The sequence below is a fragment of the Symsagittifera roscoffensis genome, chromosome 9 (assembly GCF_963678635.1).
Source record: "Symsagittifera roscoffensis chromosome 9, txSymRosc1.1, whole genome shotgun sequence".
NCBI classification, from domain to species: Eukaryota; Metazoa; Xenacoelomorpha; order Acoela; family Convolutidae; genus Symsagittifera; species Symsagittifera roscoffensis.
In genome coordinates, this window is record NC_087070.1 from 21,525,491 (window position 1) to 21,549,948 (window position 24,458).

Below are 24,458 nucleotides of genomic sequence, written 5' to 3' on the forward strand. Positions count from 1 at the left end.
GAAAATTTTTTCGACCAAGTTCAAGTGGGAAAACAGTTCGATTAAGTTTGACCCAGCTGATATACGTTTTGACTAGGCAAATTAACTTTTTAAAAAATTAAATTGTATGCTTTTCGCGTATGATTTTCTGTCATTATTTAACAAGATCAAAAGCATAATAGTTACTGGAACGGTAACATGGCGTAGCGATATCGTATTTTTTAAATTTATTAGTCCATTAACTTGTGTGTTTTGTTTTAGGTTTGGTCACTGTTTGCAGCCACGGGAGTCCTTATATCTCAAATTATTGAAGATTACCCGTTAAAACCAATGATTTCATTAAACTATAGGTTTCAAAATCGAGCCCAATTTCATTTTTCGATTATCTCGACCATCTATTTGACTTGTGTTAGACTTTTTGTTTCAATTTTGTGTTCGGCTTTATGTTTCAGCTGACTGGATTTTATGTTTTGACTTTGAGTTTGACTATAAAAGCTTTTAGACTTAGAATTTGCAATAGAATTTTAAACAGTAATAGACCCGAATCGGTCGAAACATAAACTGCAAATCTCGACCTGGTCAAAATTGATTTTGCGTTCAAAGTTTATTAAAAACAATGAAACTCTACTGAAATCATTAAGCGGGTCAAATACTGAAGCAAAGTTTGCGGTGCACTATTGAAGTTTTAACAAAAAATTAAAGAACTTTTTTTGAAAAATGAAGCGTAGATGAAAACTTTTCTCGCTAGTGTCCTTATCAGACATCTTAGCAGCAGTGACATAAAACGAAGACAATTATTCTTACGGATTTGAATATGAATATGTTGAAACAGGTCAGATAATTGAAAAACAAGAAAGCGTAAGTAAAGCAACAAACCAACCTTTAATAAGAAATATGGCAAGAATTGACACGTATTTCTCTGAGGTTTTGTGATACTTAAATTAAGAGTTTGAGCCAATCTTATACCCAAAATTTGCACTTTTACTACCTGTACTTGCCTCGTGCAAAAAGTTGCTTTCCCTGCATGCAAAAACTCGTGCAAGGGTTGAACAAGCAAGTTGACAAACTTGAATTCAAAAAAAAACGTTTGATAGGTTAGACAAAAAATTTGGGTATCTGATCCCTAAAACTAAACTGCTTCCCGATATATTTTTCAGCTCGTACAATATTGCCCCAAAATGAAAGTTAAAGGCTGTTGAGTTTTCAGATGAAACGTACTTAACTTTTCTAGAAAACTATCCATATAGTTTTTTTCACAATTTCTTCAAGCAAAAACTTTCCGTAAGAAAAAAACGTAGATATTCTTTGAAAATCATTAACAAACTTCAGAACCAAAGCAAAAAGGCCTGAGATTTTTGTACCCTAACTTACTTGGAACGCAAAAGTTGCAAGAGTTTTGCCTAGATTGTGAGCTAACAGAATATTCTGCGGTCTTTTTATTATCTGTTAAATTGAAAAATTAACATTTTTTGATGATTTATATCATTGTGAGTTCTAGCAAAGTATAGATTTAAATTTTAAAGTTTTGTATGAACGTATGAATTTTTGACAACTCCTCTATATCCACTTTCACTATAAATATCCTTTCAAGTATAAAAAATAAGAAAGTGAAAATTAATTTATTTAGCTGTAGAATGCTAAATACTGCATTTTCATTGAAAATAGAATGCACATCTTGCAACAATTTGATTTTTCGAGTCTTGTTATATATGTTTAGAAGAAGAAAAAAGTGAATGCATTTCACTTTAAAATTCCCTACAAGTATCTTGAAAGGTTTGAATTGCAATATTAGATGGATCAGAAGAGCAAAATTTTTTAGATAGCTCTTATCACAAATGTATATCAATTTATGAAAAGACAAAAAATTGAGGAGTGCCCCTGGATCAAAACCTAACAAAAAACAACTACCGGGAAAAAAATTATGAGGCAAAAATTATTTTAAAATTTTAGTTCTCAATTTATTATTCTTTAAAATTTAGATAGAATTCCTTAAAATTTAGATTTCGAAATAAGACAAAACCCTTTTTACTGTGAGAAACATACAACTTTAAAAGTTTTTTCGCTAAGGGTTAACAACATTAATGCTAATCTTTTTAATTTGTTTTTTTTTCAAAACCCGTAGTTTGTGCCATGAAATGCGTCAAAAAACGGGGAGGGTCCTCATGCTTGAAGGAACGAATGCTTGATACGTTTCAACAAATCAAAATCGCTAAGCGTTCCTATTGGATTAATGCCTTTCTCACAAAATCGAAGTCAATATTAACAGAAAATGTTTTAAATCAGTGGAAAATAATCAAAAATATTACAAATTGCGGGTTACAACCGCAATACTATTCAGATATACATCAAGATTTATGAGTTCAATTTCATAAGAATTTTTAAGTCTTGAAAACTCATCTGCTTATTATCTAATCGGTCAATATTAACACTAATGGCCTGGATTTATTTTCTTACTTTGAGATTTTGAATACTCAATCCTGATTGGCTGAAAGTAAGCTAAAATTAATTTCAAGCATTCGGACCTTCAAGCATGAGGGACGCCACCAAAAAAAACTGTTTGATTTCTCAATATTCTAACTAAGACGTTATTATTGTAACGTGCTTCAAATTTTTATCAATGAGTTTCACATACTGCTTTGAAAACCACATTGTAACTTAAATCCATCACAATCAGTGATAAAGCTATCACTAAAAATTGGACGGCTTTTTGTCACTGTGGGACAAAAGTTTGCGATAAACACTTCTAAAACGCCTGATTTTTCTTCCGATTATAAATCTTTCTAATTTGTTCATAAAATAATAAAAATCATGTGGTTGCCGTATATCTATGTTTCCCAGAGCGATCCATTTAGATTTTTGACAACTGTCACATCACATCTATAAAAACAATCTGTACGACAAATTTTTTTAAATTGCTGGTGGTTTTCTGCTGACATCAATCCTGCAGCAAAGCATCCTGCAAGAAAACTTGCAAATTTGGAATGGAAAAAAAAGACATACTGAATTACAAAAACCTTACATCGGATTATGTTTTTCTTGGGATTGTTACGACATTCAAAGTATTTGTGCTCGGTGTTTTTTCTAATCAATTTGGTGAAGCAATGGGGGTTTAAAAGTTGACAATTTGGTTGATTTAGGATAATTAACGCGCTGTATATTTTGTGCTATTAACGCGTAAGCGGTTAAACTGTCTTAGAAATCGTTCCAAATTGATATGAGAAAAACTATTTGATCTAGTTTATACTTAACTATATGCTGAAAATATTATAGCGTGTGAGGGGTGGTTATCGCAAAAAATTCGAAAAAAAAATAATTTTTCTTAATTTTTTTAAAAAAAGTTTTATATATTTTTTTCTAAACCAAACAATATTCCATAGATTTTAGAAGACAGTCGGAACATTCAGAGTTTTGCCCCAATACTGGCAGTCAAGCAGTCTTCCCAGGTCGAGGTGCGCGACTAAATTTTCGACTTTTAGGGTCGCAGAAATGTTAAAGTATATGTCGATCAGTAGCGTGCCGAGGAAGGGTTTGCGATCTCCCCTCAATTCTGGTAGCCAAAATTTCCAAAGGGTCCCTCTTCAGGATAACATTATGACATCCATTTTTCGGTGAGGAACCTGAAAGTTTTTCTAAAGACGCCTTCGGCTCCAATATGTCTAATTTTGAGGGGTGAGCGCACGCGAAAAAAAAAACAGCAATTTTGGGCAAAACTTTCCAAATAGTGCCTAAAAACGACCTTTTTGGCCTTTTTTGATAAATTTGCATGAGGTGCAGAAAATGTTTCAAAAAACACGGTCCTTATACTACTTTAGCAGAGCTCAGAAAACTAAATTGGTCGACCTAAAAAAAAGGTCGGCAAAATTTTCAAAATTTTTTCAAAAAATCGCCCTCACTAGAAAAGTTTCTGCGCACGCCACTGATGTCGCTATATAAACTGTGTTTCCGAAAACGATACAACTGTATTGTTTTTGAAAACAATTTTTATATCGAAAACTTTGTTGGGTAGGACTTAAGATGCGTAACATTTACAAAGAGACTCATTTCTATAGTCACTGTTTTTTACTAGCACCTAGATAAAATTTGTTATCGATTCCATCAGTGGAGCTTATTAATTTTCGAGCAAAGAGTTTTCGTTTATCTCATGATTTTATAACTTTTCTTGATTCTTCTACGTTTTTTTGTGACAAACATGGAATTTTGAACGTCACTACAACGGAAAGTTCAAATGAAATAATTCTTTTGATCTGGTTTTCTAATATTTATTATTGAAAAAGATTTCACCCGTAATCCTGGCTCTGCGATTGCATCAATAATTCTCTTTAAATTTTTGATATTCTGTTTTAACTTCAATCACGCTTGAAATTCTCAGTTCGTTGTTCAAGTTTGCTCCAATTTAACGTTGAGTTTTGCGGACCGTTTTAAAAACCACACTGCTAGTGTCACTTTTGATCATTTTTTCCCACCTAACCTGACCAGTTTGGAAATAGACCGGTGTTTTTTGTTACGCCATCACGACTTCTCTCCGAGATTTTTTTCGTTATAATATCACTTTAACTCTGAAGCTAGTAATAACTCGCATTCAGTGAAAACGCGAATGCGATCACTGAAAAGTGGACAGCTTCCTGTTCCCTACGGATTTAATTTTGTGGGAGTCATTTTGGAAACCCTGATTCTCCGTCTCAGAGGAAGTCTTCCCAATTTATTCAGCTTCATAGTCAAATTTCATATGATTGCTTTATGTCCTTATGCCTTTGAAGTGTGACCAATTTTGAAAGACATTATTATTCGTCGTTTTAGCTTCAATTTTTCATTTTTTACGATTGTATTATCTTAATAAAATCAATTCGAAATTATCAAAGATAAATACTGATTAAAAGTAAAGGCCGTGTGAACAATTTTTGAACAATTTTATATTCTAACTTTACGAGCGGGCGGGAAGGGGAATTAGTCGATATAAACTACCAAGGGTCAATTTCAGACTCCTACCCATTATAGCCCCGACTAACCACCATCAGCAATTTATGCAACCCCCGCCCTTCAGTAAGTTATACAACCCCCGCTCTTCAACAAATTATAGCCCCTTTCCAATGTACGTACATCAACGCAGAGTAGTCTGGTTGTATATATTTTTACTAGGCCATTATGGGAGGAGACATCAGGGGCGGATCTAGGAGATTCTCGAGGTTCTAGGATCTTCAAAACGTTTTCGAAAAGTTTATCGACCATTTTTTTGGTCGGCCAAATTGATTTTTCGTGCACTCTCAGAATACTTAAAGACACTATTTTTGTTAAAAAAATAATCGCATCACAGGCAAATTTTTGAAAAAACAGGTCAGAAAGGCAGTTTTTAACACTATTTGAGAAATTTTGACCAAAAAAAATGCGTTTTTTCGGCGCGCGCCTTCAAAAACAGAATATATTGGCGCCAAAGGTCGACCGAAATTGAGTATCATAAAATAATCCCAAAGAGGGTACCCTTTGGTTGGCGAGGGGATCGAATCTCTGAGAAGAAGGCGTCCACCCAACACGCCATCCCCCCCCCCCCCCCCCCAAAAAAAAATATGCCCCTGGGAAACAAGCCAATTCTACTTTAAAAGCTTTTCTCATGAAATTAGGAAATGAAATGGTACATTTTCCTGCTTTTTCAACAATTTTGACAAGTAGAACATTTCGAAAATAAATGGTCTGTGAAGTAAAAGAAAGAGGAATAAATGCATTTTGCTACTTTTTATCGATTTTATGGTGAATGTTGCAGGGATTTATAAGCAGACATTCTCGACGAACGCTCAGTTTCGCGCCGATAATAAAAACCTTGCCTGCGCATTATATATTTTTGAATAGTCCTTTCCTTGAAAATTCTTCAGCTTAAGAATAATAAATTCTGAATTTTCCATTGCAAATGGCAGACTTTCCTTGGAAACAAGACAAGAGGATTATAAAGTGCTTCATTTCATCAGCTATATTCTCTCTACCGGAGGCTTAATTAGGTGTCTTTCAATTTAACTCCTTGGGGGGAATTCGGTCATAAATTAGTTATAAAAATGAGGAACAAATCAATTCTATTACTTGAGTGAAAAAAGTCTAAAATCGCAGGGGCTTGTCATTATTTCTACGATTTCGCTCTCAATTTTATTTAACCCATTGAAACGGTTGAAAATGATAGGACAGGACATTATTTTTATTGTTCAGTCAATGCAATTCGATATACAACAAAGACGATGAAAAAGCTTAGTTGGTTTAGTTACTGTTTTTTAATTTTTAGTAAACCAGTATTGTTTTTTTTTTTTTTTCAAAAAATTGAGTGATGCATCTTTTTATTTTATAACGTGAACAAAAATGTGAACACAACTTTGAAAAAGGTTTAAAAACACTTCTGATTTTTTAATTGAGGGAAAAATTGTAAATTACGTGACCAAGAGAAAAAATTTAGAACATATGAATGTGCTAACCTAAGAACATAAGAATATGGAAATAATTTTGAGGGCCATTCTGAACTCGAGCCTTTTATTTCGTTGAATCAATATTTGCCTGCTTTGTGATGGCTACTTCCTCTGGGATATTTGTCTAGTTAAAAACAAACCACCGGTTGGTTATACCGCCTAAATTCTATATTTGCCCCCTGGGGTAAAAGGACATATGAAGCTTATCCTTATATAATCCCAGGGATTATTTTCAGCGAACGCCGCAATTTCTTTGCACTCGAACGTACCACGACGACATATACCATTGAACAATTTGACCAGTTGAGCAGACTTTGAAGGTTTATTTAAAACTGGAATTTGATTTCTGATTCCTATGAAAAGACCTGAAATAGAATTCGAGTAATTCCAAACTATACTTCTCACTACACTTTTTAAAATTATCAGTGAACGAAAATACGAGTGCACTAGAGTTTCACCATTCGAGCAAATGGTTTGTGTAATACAAAGTTAAGTTTTGTTTTATATCTTTGATATTTCAAAGAAGTTTCACTATAGTTTTATTTGTTTTTACGCTTCTTTGAAAAACCCTGCACAAAAGTTTAAGTCTCCGTTTTTCTCTTTGACAAAAGTCTTTGATATTCTGCAAAGACAGATTTTATAGATTTAGAAAACTTCGAATATTTGTAAACATTAACTTCAACCTATGTTAGCTAAACAGAAACTAAGTTTCCGAATTTTGCAAAATTTGGTACAAACTAGCGTTTGCAGAAGTGTTTCACAATTGCCTTGAGCCAGACCGCTATTTCCGTGAAACTGTGGATTTTCCTTTCGTCCATAACTTTCCTGCTTATAGAATTACAGTTACAGTCCCATACAAATTTTACCCAGTTTCAGGGAATAATTACGACCTACAAGTTCAGTATTACTACAAATAGCGCTTCCCTTGCTTCTTTGAATATTTATCACCATTGCCGATTCTATTTTGATCAACCAGCACAGCTTCAAACGATCTGTACAAAATAGATATAAAAGGAAGTCTTTTCATTGCACCAATTTAAATTTTTATATACTTTGCTTACCGTTATTTTTATGCAGAGGCTGTTCTCTGAATAATATTTATTGTGCTTTTTACATTGTTATAATTGACCCTTAGTAACATGTCCAAATTCAACAAGACTGTCTCCGCCCTGGACCATTTCACCTCAGACAAGAACATGGCTCAAAGCAAGGTGCTTTTGATGGGCATGAAAGGTAAATAAAGACAAGAATAGGGTGTTACTGAGCTAGTAACATAGAATGTTCCGACAAAAATATGAAAATAAGAAAAATTAAAAAAAAAAAAACATTTTGACTTTTTTTGTCGTTTTTAGGAATCCTAATCACGACTGAAAGGGTGGTAAAAGTGTGATAGGGGGTCCCAAGAAAGTAACCGGGTCCCTAAGGTAAAAAAAGTACCTCGAAGTTGTTCAATTTAGTTTCTTTCAGTGGCGTTTTTTCTAGGAGGGGGCGGCGCTTGGGGGGAGCGCTTTTTTTTCGGCATGCGCTCCCCCCTAAAAATTAGCTTTATTGGCGCCAAAAGTGCCTCTAGAAAAATTTTGAGGTTAGTGAGCCAAAAATGGATGACGTAAAGTTAGACCAAAGGGGGACCCTTTGGAAAAACATTGGCAACCAGGAGAGTGGGAGGGGCTGTTAGTGTGATTTGTGACCCCTCTCTCACAATTGGCTTTTATCGGGACCCCTCTATCACACTTGTACCGAAAGGGCTTTTATTTAACATTATTCACGAGTTTTCTTTGCGAATGCCAAAAATTGTTGAAAAAAACATAACATAGAAAATCAAAAACAGATATGACAGATATGACAAAAAAATTTTGCCAGGTGCTCTTTTTTGAAATTGAACAATATGCATGATAGTTTTTCGCTGTGAAGATAGAAGAGGTGGTCGATTAATATTTAAGCATTCGACCAAAAATCCATATAGTTGAATTTGACCTATAACTGAACACGACAACTCAGCAGGGTAAAATTTCATAAAACTTTTGTTGCTATCGATTGCCAATCTCTGCCTTCCCAACTTACTAAATGAAAAGTCTCACCCACTGTTTAAAAAGAACTCGTTTTCTTTAGTGCTGGGCAAAAAAAAAGATTTTTGAATTTTAAAAAAGTCCAACATAAAACCAAGTTAGCATTCCCCGCCAAACAGCTTTAAAACTTGATCGAAATTATCAGAAGACTGAAAAAAATTTCAAAATTTTTGTCACATGGGCGTCTGAATCATAGGTCGTCTGAACTTCCAGTCGAATCAGTCCACTGCATCCTCTCCTGCATGGAAAAAGAAGACCATACGAATTAGTTCATATTCTTTGCAGCAAAAAGTTTAGAACACAACCACGGGCAGTGAAAAAACACCTTTTCGAAAAATCAGAAAAGCAATTGAGAAACCAATATCGGAAAGTGTACTAAGTTTTCATAACTGAGTTAGCAAAAAATCTTTCAGTGTCACGCTTAGCTCTGTTTCATACAAAACCCCAACCTGCGAAATTTTACAACTTGAATTTTTTCATTAATGTTTGATTAATTTGAAAACTCACACGCGGTCTAATTAGGCTATAACAAAACATGCCTAGTCTTCATGTTTAACCTTGTAAACCTACCCATTTTACCATAACCATGATGCTCGTTTAAGATGGAGGAAAGGAAAATGAGTCCCAAATTCTTTCGAGAGCAAATCAGTAATTTTTGTCCGGTGTCTCTCTGTCTGAGTAGTCAGTATTTTTGTGGAAGGTTGTTTTTGTACAGAAAAATAGACTTTTCAAACAACACTTTTTGTAAAATTTCCAGTTTTCTGTTTCGCATTGTTGCCAGTTTTCTGTGTTGACGGTGTTTTCCAGTGTTTGCGGCAAGTTAATTCTGCTAAAAAATTTCTCAAAAAAAATTGAGGATAATGGATTTGGCAAGCACTATGATCGAAGTTTTATGATCGACGTTTTGTGATGATCGACGTAGAAATTTTGTGATTGGCGTTTTGTGTGAGGTGTAGACCACTTGAACAGTAATTTGAACTTGCGCATGATTTCATTTAGATGTGTTAATACAAAACAAAAGTAGTGAAAGCAAATCAAAAACTTTGACAAGAACAAAACACATCAAAGATTTCTATTGAGCTAAAAACAGTCAAGTCTTGGCCCCAAAGGTTTTTGCTGCTGTATAGAGCAAATTCTGTGGCTTCGTAGAAAAAATAGCTGCTGTATGATAACTCTTATTAGCCATACGTTTATATAAAAAACGTATGGCTAATATAGCTTTTCGAAAAAAAAATTGAAAAAACGAGCAGAGCACATTTAAGAAGCAAGATAGTAAATCAGAAGAACCGCTGATATATTCGTTTTTGTGTTTCTGAGAAAAAAAGCAGTTTTTGTTGGAAGGTTATTCGGGTAGAGCACAGGTGCGTATTTGGTATTTCCGAGAAATAGAATTGCAGCTTTCATTTTTAATAAATTTTACAAATTTTTCAGAATGATTGAAAACCGGCAGCTCTATAACAATTCTGCTTCAGAAGCCGAATTATGTCAATCATTTTTGAGCCTGGATTTGACGCCAGAGGTTTTGTTGTTAGTTTTAAAATTTAACTAAAGTTTCTTAAGTTGTTAATTCTAAAGTTTAACTAAAGTTTCCACTTTGATCTACTAGGGTGAACGTGCGGGTAAGATAGCGATAAACGTGAATAAAACTTCAAAGTTTAATCCTAATTAACTTGAAGCTTCTCATTGGAGTTTCTTCTTAAATTTTTGCAAAATGTTAGCAAAAACATACGGTTTTACTTTCAAAAAGAAACTTGGTTAAGATTAACTATAATGGTGTATAATGCCCGCACTGAAAAACTTCAGAATGAAATAAATTTAAATCAATTTTTTTTGTACAGAAAATATAGTAATTAAGATAGCCCATTTAAATACGTAAATTGATTTAGAATGGATCATAGGATTTTCACAGTAGAGAAAATTCGATTCGTACGCATAAAAACGCATTTTTGGATAGTAGTAAAATTCAATAACATCTCAACAAAACTGACCTGGCAAAACTAATTTTGTTTCAAAGCTGAGCAATTTTTTATATTCGAGAAATTCTCAAGGAGAGCTACAGACGGCAAAAGTCACCCGAGGAAAGATTTGTAACGCAAACTTTTGCGTTTAATTGGGTTCCTTTCAAATGTCCATAGGTAAGGGTTCTCGCGGTAACGAGAAGTACAGCTATGCAAAATCTTTCTAAATGTCACTTATGTTATCAACGTTCTAGGCTCAATTGTGTTAGGAAAATACCATATAATTAGATTATCAAATAAGGAAACATCATTTTCGGCGCAGAAGTTTCAGATAACAATAATTATCTTCATAGGCTATTTTCAGGCCAAACAAAAGAACGAAAAGTCAATCGAAAAGCATATGTTAAACTTTTATTTCTACTGTTTCTCTGTTGTTTGATAATGTAGAAAACCTGAAAATAATATGTATAAAATTGGTATAGAAAAAATTCGTTAAAAAGTTATTCAAAATGATTTTATTGTCACTCTAATACGTACAAAAACGAAACCAAAAAACGTTGACAAAAAGATTCGAGTCGATTTAAAATCGATCGAAATTGATTTTTATGCTAAGTTTTTGTATTAAACTAAATCGATTTGAAATCGACTCAAATCGGTTTTTCAAGGTCTCTGCTACTTTGTCTGTATAAAAACGATTGCAATTCATTTTTTGTCAGAACGGGTGTGTTTTTGTTCTCTATAAGAATCATTTTAATAGCTTATGTTGACGAAAATAATTGAAAATTGTTGAAAAAAAATGTAGTTTATACACGCACATTTTAAATCATAGTGGGCTTAGTTTTCTCGAATATCATCGATTGCAATGGCAATATAATCAATTGCGCGTTCTGAAATTTTAATCCATAATCGGTCATAAAGAAGTAAAGTAGTCTCTAAAACCCATTGTACCTAATCAATATCCATTATACTTATGTGAACACCTTTAAGTGACTCTAACTCAGTCGCTAAAATCTCATTAAAACTTTACTTGACGGAGAGAGAAATTAGCGCATGCGTATTATGTGTTTATAAGGACTTTGGAACAATTTGACCAAGTCATTATAACTGCATGTGATTTCAGCTCTCTTCTGGCTCGGGCAGTTCGACAAATGTTTTGCAACTGCAACATCCATAGTCGATTATTATGGAATAATTATATCGGAAATCGATTATAACCAATTATTATCCATAATACTTAGGTGAACGCCTTGACGCTATCTCAAATCCATTATCTTTCGTTAAACTCTCCTTAAAACGTTACATCCGTGAAAAAGAAATAAGTGCACGCTTCGGAGTTCTTACAGGTTTTTAGCGAATAGACCGAACCACTAAACACACGTGATTCGAATTCTTTTCCAAGGCAGGTTGACAAAATTTTGCCTCTGCAACACCGGGTTCCTAGTTATTGACATGAGCTAGTCTTAAATATCGAACCATGAAACAATTTTCTCAATGGTTTGATATTGAACAAAAAAATTTATCTCGCGTAAGTCTCGATCTTCGTTATTTTGATGGGCAGTTAGCTGCAATATCGTCTGTGCTATTTGATGATGGTCGCTGCTATCACGAGCGCTCAGTATAATAAGAAGAGTGCTAAGTAAACAAGACTGCTCGTATCAGGGCGAAGCCCTGAATGTTCCGACTGCCTTTTAAGATTTATGGAGCAGTAATAACATTAAAAAATTAAATGAAACAAAACAAAATGAAAAAAATTCTGAAATTTGAAATCTTTTATGAAAATCATCCCCCCACACGCCATATAAAGTACAAAAGGATAGATTTCGCTCCTTGCAACAAATCAACTATGGCAAATAAGGCTCTTTCAACCAATTTGGAACGATTTCTAAGACGGATTAACTCTCCGCTTACGCGTTAATAGCGCGAAATATATCGCGCGTTAATTGTCCCAAATTGGCCAAAATGGCAATCTTTAAATCCCCGTAACTTTACGAAAAAAATGATCACAGGTGAAATATCTTTTCAAATTTGAGCTCAGGAGAGCAAAAGCTTTCGAATGGTATAAAAAAATTCCGTCAAAAATTGGCTAGTTAAAAAGTCGAATTTTGTCTGAAGAAAAAAAACCCACCCCGAGCACAAATGTTCCGTTACTTTCTTATCGAAAGTCGGAACAATAATTAGTTTAAGATCTTTATGCCTACTATGTTCAAATCTTGAAATTGATGCATCAAATTGTCATTTCTTTTTCTTTTGTTTTCATTGCTGCATTCATGAATAAAACTTTTTTCAAACTAAGTAGCTTTCTTATACTTAAACTAGTTGCAATATTTAAACTACTTAAACATCTTATACTTAAACTTAATTGATGTACCTTTTTTTGTTTGTAAGGCGTTTTTTTTTGTTATGACTTTTGATACAAAAGTAACGGAATATTTGAGCTCGGGGTGGGTTTTTTTTCTACAGACAAATTTCGACTTTTTAAGTAGCCATTTTTGACGGAATTTTTTATATGATTCAAAAGGTATTGTTGTTCTAAGCTTAAATTTGAAAAGATATTTCACCTGTGATCATTTTTTGTAAGGTTATGAGGGTTTAAAAATTGCCATTTTGATCAATTTGGGACAATTAACGCGTGATATAATTCCCGCTATTAACGTGTAAGCGGAGATTTAATCCGACTTATCAATCGTTCCAAATTGGTTGAACGAAGCTTTTTTGTCATAATTGATTTGTTACAAGGAACGAAATCTATCTTTTTATACTGTATATGGCGTGTTGGGGGGATGATTTTTTTATAAAAAATTTTGAATTTTAGAAGAAAAAAAAAATTCATTTTATTTTGTTTCATTTAGTTTTTTTATGTTATTACTGCTGCTCTATAAACCTTAAAAGGCAGTCGGAACATTCAGGGCTTCGCCCTGATACGAGCAGCTTTTTTTTATGTTTGATACGTTGCTCAATGTTTTCATTTGATACTACGCTGCTGATTGTGGAGCATGGATGTTATATTTTATTGTTCCGACTTTCGATACGAAAGTAACGGAATATTTGTGCTCGGGGTGGGTTTTTTTTCTTCAGACAAATTTTGACTTTTTAACTAGTCATTTTTGACAGAAATTGTTATATCACTCGAAAAGTATCGTTGTCCTGAGCTCAAATTTGAAAAAGTATTTTACCTGTGATCATTTTTCGTAAAGTTACGGGGGTTTAAAGATTGCCATTTTGGCCAATTTGGGACAATTAACGCGCGATATATTTCGCGCTATTAACGCGTAAGCGGAGAGTTAATCCGTCTTAGAAATCGTTCCAAATTGGTTAAAAGAAGCTTATTTGTCATAATTGGTTTGTTACAGGGAGCGAAATCTATCCTTTTGTACTTTATATGGCGTGTGGGGTGATGATTTTCATTTAAAAAAATTTCACATTTTAGAAAAAAATATATTTTGTTTTGTTTCATTTTATTGAATTTTATTGAATCATTTTAATTGTTATTACTGCTCCATAAACCTTAAAAGGCAGTCGGAACATTCAGGGCTTTGCCCTGATACGAGCAGTCTTGTTACTTTTGCCATTGTTTTAATCAATTCATATACATAAATGTCTTTGCTTGTGGAAAATTTGTGATCCTTCTTAATTTTTCTCAAAATCCGTTCTTTGCAAGTTAAAAAAATAATTGCGTAAAATGCTTATAATAAAACTCCATGTTGCAATACTGGTTCTACATAATCTTTGTAAAGTCTTGAATTGAAAACGAAAATATACAATTTGTAGTGAACGATTTTGGCAATGAGAGGGGAGAGTTTTTGATGTAGCTGTACTATATGCTGCTTATATTTAAACTGTTCATATTAAATTTGAATGAACACAAATATTGAATGAACACAAAATAACCAAATTTTTCTCCAATTAGTGAACCCTTCAGATTGTGGAATAACATCACACATAAACTGCTATCAGAGATAAGCCATCTAACATATTACGGTAAGTTTCACTCAGACTAGTACATTTTTGTATATGGCTAGAAAACTTTTGCTCCAGAAATTTTAGTGGCTTGAAATCGTGGCTTGTTTTGTTTTGACAGATAAAACTTTTTATTTTACATATTAAAAAAGGAAAAAAAAATTCAAGTTGGGTGCACAGAGGAAATTCATTGTCAATTTTGATTCATTTGCATGAAAATTTCAGCCTGTACTATATCAGAGAAAAAAAATCGGAAAAATTTACTCGAGTTTTGAGCATTGAAATGATTTTGCGACTAAGAAGAGGAAAAAACTTCCTTAAATTTCAAAAATTTTAAATAGAAAAAGCTGCCATTGAAAATATGCCTACAATTTTCTATTTACTCCATGTTTGCATTTGTATGATAGATAACCATTTTTCTATTGTAGAATTGTATGACCAACATTTTTAGCGTATGGAGGTCAACCCGGGCGTTTTGTCCGGTTATTTTAAATCAGCACTGAATTTTAAGACTCCACTCTGAGTAACAAGATCTAAGGTTATCGAGAAAGGGGTTTGGGTTATCGAACAATTTAATTTTACGGAGAAAAGCTAAGAAGGTGTTACCTTTTTGTCGGAACATAAGCGAATAGTTTAAGAAAATCTTTTTTGCTGTAAGAGAATTGAAAGGGGGCGTTCAGACCCGCTCTTTCTTTTTAATACGCCCCTCATTTTAGCCATTGTCATTTATCTTGAACGGTGATTCCCCGAGTCGAGATTTTTCACCTAATTTGAAGCAAGATTTGAGCGGTTTGAGCGGTTTTTTTTAGACAATTACGCTCAAAATCTTGCTTCAAAATGAGCGGTTTGAGCGGTTTTTGAACGGTTTATCTAAAAAAACCGCTCAAAAACCGCGCAAGATTTGAACGGTTTTGAGCGGTTTATCTAAAAAAACCGCTCAAAAACCGCGCAAGATTTGCGCGGTTTTTGAGCGGTTTTTTTAGATAAACCGTTCAAAAACCGCTCAAACCGCTCATTTCGAAGCAAGATTTTGAGCGTAATTGTCTAAAAAAACCGCTCAAACCGCTCAAATCTTGCGCGGTTTTTGAGCGGTTTTTTTAGATAAACCGTTCAAAAACCGCTCAAACCGCTCATTTGGAAGCAAGATTTTGAGCGTAATTGTCTAAAAAAACCGCTCAAACCGCTCAAATCTTGCGCGGTTTTTGAGCGATTTTTTTAGATAAACCGTTCAAAAACCGCTCAAACCGCTCATTTGGAAGCAAGATTTTGAGCGTAATTGTCTAAAAAAACCGCTCAAACCGCTCAAATCTTGAGCGGTTTTTTGAGCGTTTTTTTTTTTTAAATCGCTCAAAAACCGCTAATTTTTAAGCACGATTTTGAGCGCAATCGTCTAAAAAACCGCTCAAATCTTGCTTCGAAAGAGGCGAACACTCTCAAATTGGTATCCCTCCTCGCCTTATCGTATCCAGAATTAGCAGGAACTATTCTTTTGAGAGTAAATAAACCAGGCGAAGTATAAACCAACCGAAAATGCGCAGAGTATATAAGCCAACCGAAAATTTACATCATAATAGTGAATTTGCATAATTTTCGTGACTGTTACATAATTGTTGCATAAATATTATATAACACTTGCGCATTTTCGGCTGGTTGATACTTCGGCTGGTTTATATACTACGTATTCTTTTACACAGGTTCTGGCAAGACGTTGTTCCGTGAGTCGTGCTATGACCACTTCGGGGACGAGAAGGAAAAGGCGGATAAGTTCGCGGATGTCGATTCGAAGAGAGTGCGGAGTGAGATGATGGCGAGGACTTGTGCCACTTTGACTGAAAGGGACTACGTGGACATCGCATTCAAGAGATTCGACCCAGAGGACTACGAGTGGGAAGACAAGAAAGTTAAGGTAAACAAATAAATAGAATATTCTGGAACATTTTAGATTATTGTACAATGAAAGATAAGAAAACAAGAGGCAGAACACGAAGAAGAAAGTGAAATTTATAGTTTTTTTAGAACGTCGAAAAAATCTTCTGAACGAAGATTGGGACAAAGAGTGTGCGTGCGAAAACGAAAGTGAAAGATAGTAAATAAAAACTTGTGCTCTAGAAACTTCTGAACAACTGGGATCAATGGAGAACAATTTAAATGATGTTCTAATTAGCTTCAATTGTAGAGTGATCTTCTGAAACTCTTTTGAACATTAATGCTTTTTTGTTCCGACTTTTGATACGAAAGTAACGGAATATTTGTGCTCGGGGTGGGTTTTTTTTTTCTTCAGACAAATTTCGACTTTTTAACTAGCCATTTTTGACGGAATTTTTTTATATCATTCGAAAGGTATTGTTGTCCTGAGCTCAAATTTGAAAATATATTTCACCTGTGATCATTTTTCGTAAAGTTATGGGGGTTTAAAGATTGCCATTTTGGCCAAATTGGGACAATTAACGCGTTATATATTTCGCGCTATTAACGCGTAAGCGGAGAGTTAATCCGTCTTAAAATCGTTCCAAATTGGTTAAAAGAAGCTTATTTGCCATAATTGATGTATAGCCATAATTGGTTAAGAGGAAGCTAAATCTATCTTTTTGTACTTTAAATGACGTGTGGGGGGATGATTTTCATTAAAAAAATTTTAATTTAAAAAAAAAAACAATTTTTAAAAATTTTATTACATTTAATTTTGTAATGTTATTACTGCTCCATAAAACCTTAAAAGGCAGTCAGAACATTCAGGGCTTCGCCCTGATACGAGCAGTGTTGTATACTTTTATTCTCCAAATTTCAGCCAACAATGCTCTGTTAAAAAGTCCAATGTTGACTGAATAAAAAAACTACCCCATGCGTTAATATTCCGTACTTTCTTCGAAAGTCGGAACAAACGATTTTTCGTTCGCTCATTTCAATCATCTAATTTAAGCAAAAAAGTTTCTTTTTTGATAACTTTTAACGGCAATTCGGACATTCAAGACTGTACCCTGGTACGAACAGTCTTGTTGGTTGTCTCATAGAGATATAAATAAAACACCATAGAATGCTTTTATTCAATTTTTGAACAAAATGTATATGTTTCAGGTGGTATATTCATTCAGAGCATTTTTGTCGATTGAAACAAAATTTTTGTTCCGATTTTCGATACGAAAACAACGGAATACTTGTGCTCGGATGGCTTTTTTCTTCAGACAAAATTTGACTTTTTAACAAGCCATTTTTGACGGATTTTTTTTATCTCTCAAAAATTATTGTTGTTTTGAGCTTGATTTTGAAAAATTATTTCATCTTTGGTCATTTTCGATCAAAATATGGGGGTTTGAAGATGGCCATTTTGATCAATTTGGGAATTAACGCGCGATATAGTTCGCGCTATTAACGCGTAAGCGCAGATTTAATCCGTCTTAGAAATCATTCGACATTGGTGCAAAGAAGCTTCTTTGCCATAAATGAATTGTTACAAGGAACGAAATCTATTCTTTTTTTATTTTATATGGGGTGTGGGGGATGATTTTCAAATAAAAACTTCAAAAATTAGAAAAAAATTTCCATTTCATTTTATAACATTTAGTTTTTTCATGATATTTCTGCTCCATAAACCTTGAAAAGCAATCGAAACATTCAAGGTTTTGCCCAAATACGAGCAGTCTTGTTATAGTTTTTGACTAAATGAAGACATAGTTTCTTTGAGTTGACATTTATAAAAAAAATCGTTTTTCCTACTTTTTTGAGAAAACCTAGTGGTTTGAAATGGGGCTGTTTGGCAACGTTCAACTAATTTATGTGCGTTTTGATGCTTTTGACGCTGGAAGCGCAACGCAAATAATTTATGCATCGTTATATATACTGCAATCCAAAGCGTTCTAAATTGATTTTAAGCCAGCTAAACAGTCATTTTAATTCCCTATACAATTCAAACAAGACTGCTCGTAATAGGGCAAAGCCCTAAATGTTCTGACTGCCTTTAAGATCTATGGAGCAGTAATAATATGAAAAAATTAAATGCAATAAAATAAAAGGAAAAAAATCTATTTGACTTTTTTTGTGAAAACATCCCGCCACACGCCATATAAAGTTCAAAGTGATATATTTCGCAACTACTAATAAATCAATTATGGCAAATAAGCTTTTAAACTACTTGGAACGATTTCTAAGACGGATTAAATCACCGCCTACGCGTTAATAGCGCGAAATATATCGCGCGTTAATTGTGCCAAATAGCCAAAGTGGCAATTTTTAAACCCCCATAACTTTACGAAAAACAATCACAGGTGAAATATCTTTTCAAATTTTAGCTCAGGAAAACAATACCTTTCGAATGATATAAAAAACGTTCCGTCAAAAATGGCTAATAAAAATGTCGAAAATTGTCTGAAGTAAAAAAAAAACCACCTCGAGCACAAATATTCCGTCACTTTCGGGACAATAACAACTTTAATATTTCATATATGCGTAGTCAAAAAATTTGTTTTGACAAAATTTTCTTCATACACTTTTTTAAAATACTGAAACGCTGGAACATCTGTCCTGGTATACGGGCAAGCAATCTTGTTAATGAAGTGAACAAAAAAATTTCAAAAAGGGCCATCAAAAGGATTTCGCAGCCATTAGGTAACCTTGAAACAAAATACAAATTGTTTTTTTTTATAATTCACATTTCTGGTGTTTTGAAGCCTTTAGTTTGTATCAGTTTGCGCTTGAATGTTTCTCGGCCTAATGTTTTGCCAAAATGTTGTCTTTGACCCAGATGAATCAACCAAGTAATATTGAGTGATGAATACAGCTTAATCCTTTTTCTGTACGCTTAATCAGATGTATATATAACACAGTTGACATCAATTGCTAGTAGTAGCTCGTAAACTTATTCCCCCTAAACTAAAAAGGGGAGATTCGTTACTTGGTAAAAAATCCTGAAAGCTTAAACGTTGAAATATGTACAGTGTACAGCTGGTAAACCTGACTGGGTCAAATTTTGAAAGTACCGTCTACAAGCCAGGTTTTGTTGTACAATTTGAGTGCATTGAGGTTCTCAATGTCGCCAAAAAATAATATGCGTTACTTATCTTGTTTTCCGCTATCAAAAAGACAAAATTGCTTAAAACGATCGAGTAATAGTGGGCATGGATGTCGTTTGTTTACTTCTGTTTAAAATTCGCAACCGGGAGGACAACGACAGTTGGGTTGCTTTTTCGTCCTGCACCAATTGCAAACTAGTTGCGATTATCTGGCTGTTTACTGGATTAAATTGATTCCTAACTGTCTCCTTCATTTGCTGAAGTAGTTGCCGAGCTTCTGAGCGTCCTGCGTTGAGCTCATGACTATGCTCGTTGCTCTGTGAGATTATTACGCTCCCAGAATTGATTAAAGTTTTCGGGCATTTATACGATCTCCATTTGCTGCAGCGCCAGTGTGTCGTTGTCTTCGTCTTGCGTTTCTTTTGAAATTCACGGCCGTCAAGAATAATCAGTGTTTGGCCTTTTTGTGAGGTTGCCCAAACAAAAGATTTTATTTTTGACTATTCTATGAGTTAAAGAGGGAGATAATGAATGCAGAGTGTATACATTTTCAATTGAATTGTTCTAATTCATTGCCATATTAACACTAAATAAATAAAGCACATGTTGGCACTATCCTAATCCCAAAAATGAGTCCAGTTTAAATTTAGTTATCTTAAATTTGTATTGTTTTTTAATAGCGCGAACCTAATTGAGATATCATATTCTAGATTTATTTCTGCTTACAATTTGATCATGATTTTTGTTCTTAATTCATGGGATTTTCTTAATTGGCATGGGATTTTATGGTATGGTCTTTTATACAAGGGATCTTTTGGTATGATATCTTTTGTCATGGGAGCTTTTGGTATGGTATCTTTTGTACCCCTACAAGCTTTCACCCTACAAACAACTTTTCACGGAGCAACCAAACCAATTTAACATAAACTGATACCATTGAAGAAACCAAAGAAATCTTTAAAGCATAAAAAACGGCATTATCATAGCTGGACAGATAACAAATAACTGAAAAAACCAAAAAAAAGTCCAATTTAAACACTTTCTGAAGAATCTATAATGCGTTGCTCCACAGTTAAGCAACTCAGATATCAAGCGGCTAATCTTTTAGTACGTCGTGAGGCTGATCTCCAAAACGCTGCAATAAAATAAAAGGAAAAGAATTAATTTGACATTTTTTGTGAAAATCATCCCGCCACACGCCATATAAAGTTCAAAGTGATTAAATTCGCTACTAGTAATAAATCAATTATGGCAAATAAGCTTTTAAACTACTTTGAACGATTTCTAAGACGGATTAAATCTCCGCTTACGCGTTAATAGCGCGAATTATATTGCGCGTTAATTGTGCCAAATAGCCAAAGTGGCAATTTTTAAACCCCCATAACTTTACGAAAAACAATCACAGGTGAAATATCTTTTCGAATTTTAGCTCAGGAAAACAATACCTTTCGAATAATATAAAAAACGTTCCGTCAAAAATGGCTAATAAAAATGTCGAAAATTGTCTGAAGTAAAAAAAACCACCTCGAGCACAAATATTCCGTCACTTTCGGGACAATAACAACTTTAATATTTCATATATGCGTAGTCAAAAAATTTTTGACAAAATTTTCTTCATACATTTATTTAAACTACTGGAACGCTGGAACATCTGTCCTGGTATACGGGCAGGCAGTCTTGTTAATGGAGTGAATAAAAAAATTTCAATAACGGCCATCAAAAGGAAGGATTTCGCAGCCATTAAGGTAACCTTGAAACAAAATACAAATTGTTTTTTTTATATTTCACATTTCTGGTGTTTTGAAGCCTTTAGTTTGTATCAGTTTGCGCTTGAATGTTTCTCGGCTTCATGTTTTGCCAATATGTTGTCTTTGACCCAGATGAATCAACCAAGTAAAATTGAGTGATGAATACAGCTTATTCCATTTTCTGTACGCTAAATCAGATGTATATATAACACAGTTGACATCAATTGCTAGCACTAGCTCGTAAACTTATTCCCCCTAAACTAAAAAGGGAAGATTCGTGGTAAAAACTTCTGGAAAGCTTAAATGTTGAAATACTTCTTAATAGGGCTGGCAATTCGGGTGGGTTTTTTTTCTTCAGACAAATTTCGACTTTTTAACTTGCCATTTTTGACAGAATTTTTTTATATCATTCGAAAGGTATTGTTGTCTTGAGCTCAAATTTGAAAAGATATTTCACCTGTGATCATTTTTCGTAAAGTTATAGGGGTTTAAAGATTTCCATTTTGGCCAATTTGGTGCAATTAACGCGCGATATATTTCGCGCTTTTAACGCGTAAGCGGAGAGTTAATCCGTCTTAGAAATCGTTCCAAATTGGTTGAAAGAAGCTTATTTGCCATTATGATTTGTTACAAGGAGCGAAATCTATTCTTTTGTACTTTATATGGCGTGTGGGCGGATGATTTTCATGAAAAATTTCAAAGTTTAGAAAAAAAAATTTTTCATTTTGTCTTATTTCATTTATTTTTTTAATGTTATTACTGCTCAATAAACCCTAAAAGGCAGTCGGAACATTCAGGGCTTCGCCCTGATACGAGCAGTCTTGTTGTAACTTCGTCTCGGTCGCGCCGTTGTTAATTACGGGACCAAAAATCCATAGCTTGGACAGGGTTTTGAATCCTGAAATTGTCGTATCTCGGTGGCGATGGTTGAAAAATAAACGAAGGCAAGTCTGGAAATAACGTAGTAAGGTCGCGATTGTCGAAAACTTAGTCGCGACAGGGTCGAAAAAGCTATTCGAAATATTTTTGACGGAATGATCAAAAGTTAAGCCGCAGCATGGTCTAAAAACTAATCACAGCAGCGTCGGTATCTTCGCCTTGACATAGTCTAAAATTATCCAATACATGGTCGAAACTTGAAATCACAAGCAGCTAGCAATTGCTTTGATCCCAAAACTAATTTGATTTTACTTTTTAATGTTTGTCGGATAATTTTGCTTTAAAAACTGTAAAACGGTTGCAAACAGCAAAATAAACCAGTATATATGTAATTTTAATAATCGAAAGCAATCTAAATTTTTATTCAGTCAAACACAAGTTAAGGTTTTTCCATCGGTCAAAAAACTGTGTGGTTGAACTCAGTCGAAATGTTTTTCCTCGGTCGAACGTAGTCAAAACATAGCTTGTCGAAAAAAAAATTTCGAGCCCGCTTCGAGACGATTGAAACTAATCAATTGATGATCCCAACGTAAATCGCAAGCCCTGGTCGCGGTTACTTATTTTTGTTGCGTCTGGCCGGTCGCGGTTGATTTTTTCTCGCTCGCGCTGGTCGCGATTATTGTTTTTTTTTTGGTTGCGCCAGTCGCGGTTAATTTCGCTTCGGTCGCGTCTGTTGTGGTTAATTTTTCTTGGTTTGCGCCGTTCGCAGTTATCTTTTTCCGGTCCCAGCGGTTGCGGACACATTGTTTCGGTCAACAGAGTCTGGAAAAATGAAAGTTCCTTCGCGGCGGTCTGAAAAAAAATCAATTTTGGTCGCGATAATCTGGACATACCAAAAATTGGTCGTGACCGTCTGATCAAAAAATCACAAGCTCGACCCGGGGAGGGTTGGTAAATACAATGAATCGGGAGATAATGTCAGCATTCAGGCCAATTTTATGATTTTAGACCTGTTTTCTTCCTAAAAATTGAGAGAAGCAAAGGTAAGTGTTGAGATATTTTAGGTGCATTTTTGTGAGCCAGGGTTTGACTTCCGGATGGAGAAAGAATTCACACCTGTGTTGAACCAGATCAACTGTCTCGCCATATTTCTAGACTGCACCAAAGAAAACGTGGACGATTACGATCTCAACATCCACATGCCTTTTCTACGCAAGAACCAATCTGTGCCCCCATTGGCTATCATCTACAACAGCAAGGGCCAATCAGAATCTAGAATTGACAGGTAAGATTAAAGCAGACATACTTGGTGGAAGAGCGACTTTTAAGTATCCTCAGTAAACAGAAATTAAGTATAAGAAAAAGTAGTTAGCTAAAAAATACCGAAAAAAAATCAATTTAGAACCATAAATTTTTCAGTTAAGCTTGTTTCTTGAGCTCTGTTTTCAAAGATTTCACATGAAGTTTTGATATGTTAAAAACATAATTTTAATCTAAAATCTATCACGTCGAATAGATCTGCTCAAACTTTCCGATTTCGCAGGAGCAAAATTCGTAACTATATCGGCTTCGACTCGCTAGTTGCTGCAAAACCTTTTCAAATTCTGGAAGTGGAAGTGAAAGATTTGAAAAATCTAGATGACGTCACTTCGGTTATCAACGCCTGTCTGAGGCAGGGATTGCTACGAGATGGATTGTCGATGCCAAAACCGAACCCACGAGTAGTAGCGAGAGACACCCCGTGAACAAGATTCCGACAATCAAAAATCGGTCAAAAATGTGATGAGAATTATAACCCGCAATATATTTAACATATGCTTAAACTGCTTTAGAAAACTGTTGACAGTGACTCGCAACGAACTAACATCATGATGGCATTTTGTCAATGCACCGATGTCGTACTACTAATTTAAATTTGCGAATTTTTTAGAGATGAGTTTTGTTTTGCACATATACATTATCTTAAATGAAAAATGAGAATTGAGTTCAATTTCGATCATAAAGAATATTATCAATCATCTATTTTGGTTCCAATCAATCAAAGTTCCATTTTTCAATCCAGTTTTCCTGATATTCAATTCATTAATCCTTTAATTTTCATGTTCGGCTGCTGATTTTTCTTCCAAGATTTTAAATCCTCTGAACCTGAAAAGAAACTTACTTTTCTTGGGAAGTATTGAAACCACCGCTCTACAATCTGCGCATAATTTCAAAGCTTTCGTAGCAAAATAAGTCATGAAACTTTATAAAGAGCTTTAGATATTTTTCAAGTATTATTTGTGCAATTAGGGAAAAGTTTTTTTTCATAAAAAATATGTTAGGCTATTCAAGAAGGGCTTACGCTTAATTGATTGTCAAATTTAGAAGGATAGGGCAAATCATAACGGAGAAAGACCAAGGGCAGATTACTGATTTTCAAAAGACC

The 24,458-nt window shown here is 34.2% G+C and overlaps 1 protein-coding gene across 1 annotated transcript; it reads left to right on the forward strand.

The window, feature by feature from the left end:
- The first annotated feature begins 6,467 nt into the window (after positions 1-6,467).
- LOC134854103 (uncharacterized) lies at positions 6,468-24,090 on the forward strand. Its single transcript, XM_063870215.1, has 4 exons — positions 6,468-7,652; positions 16,095-16,306; positions 23,098-23,318; positions 23,577-24,090. Exons 1-4 carry the CDS (start codon positions 7,559-7,561, stop codon positions 23,776-23,778), a joined length of 729 nt encoding a protein of 242 aa, XP_063726285.1. The 5' UTR covers positions 6,468-7,558; the 3' UTR covers positions 23,779-24,090.
- Positions 24,091-24,458: the final 368 nt, after the last annotated feature.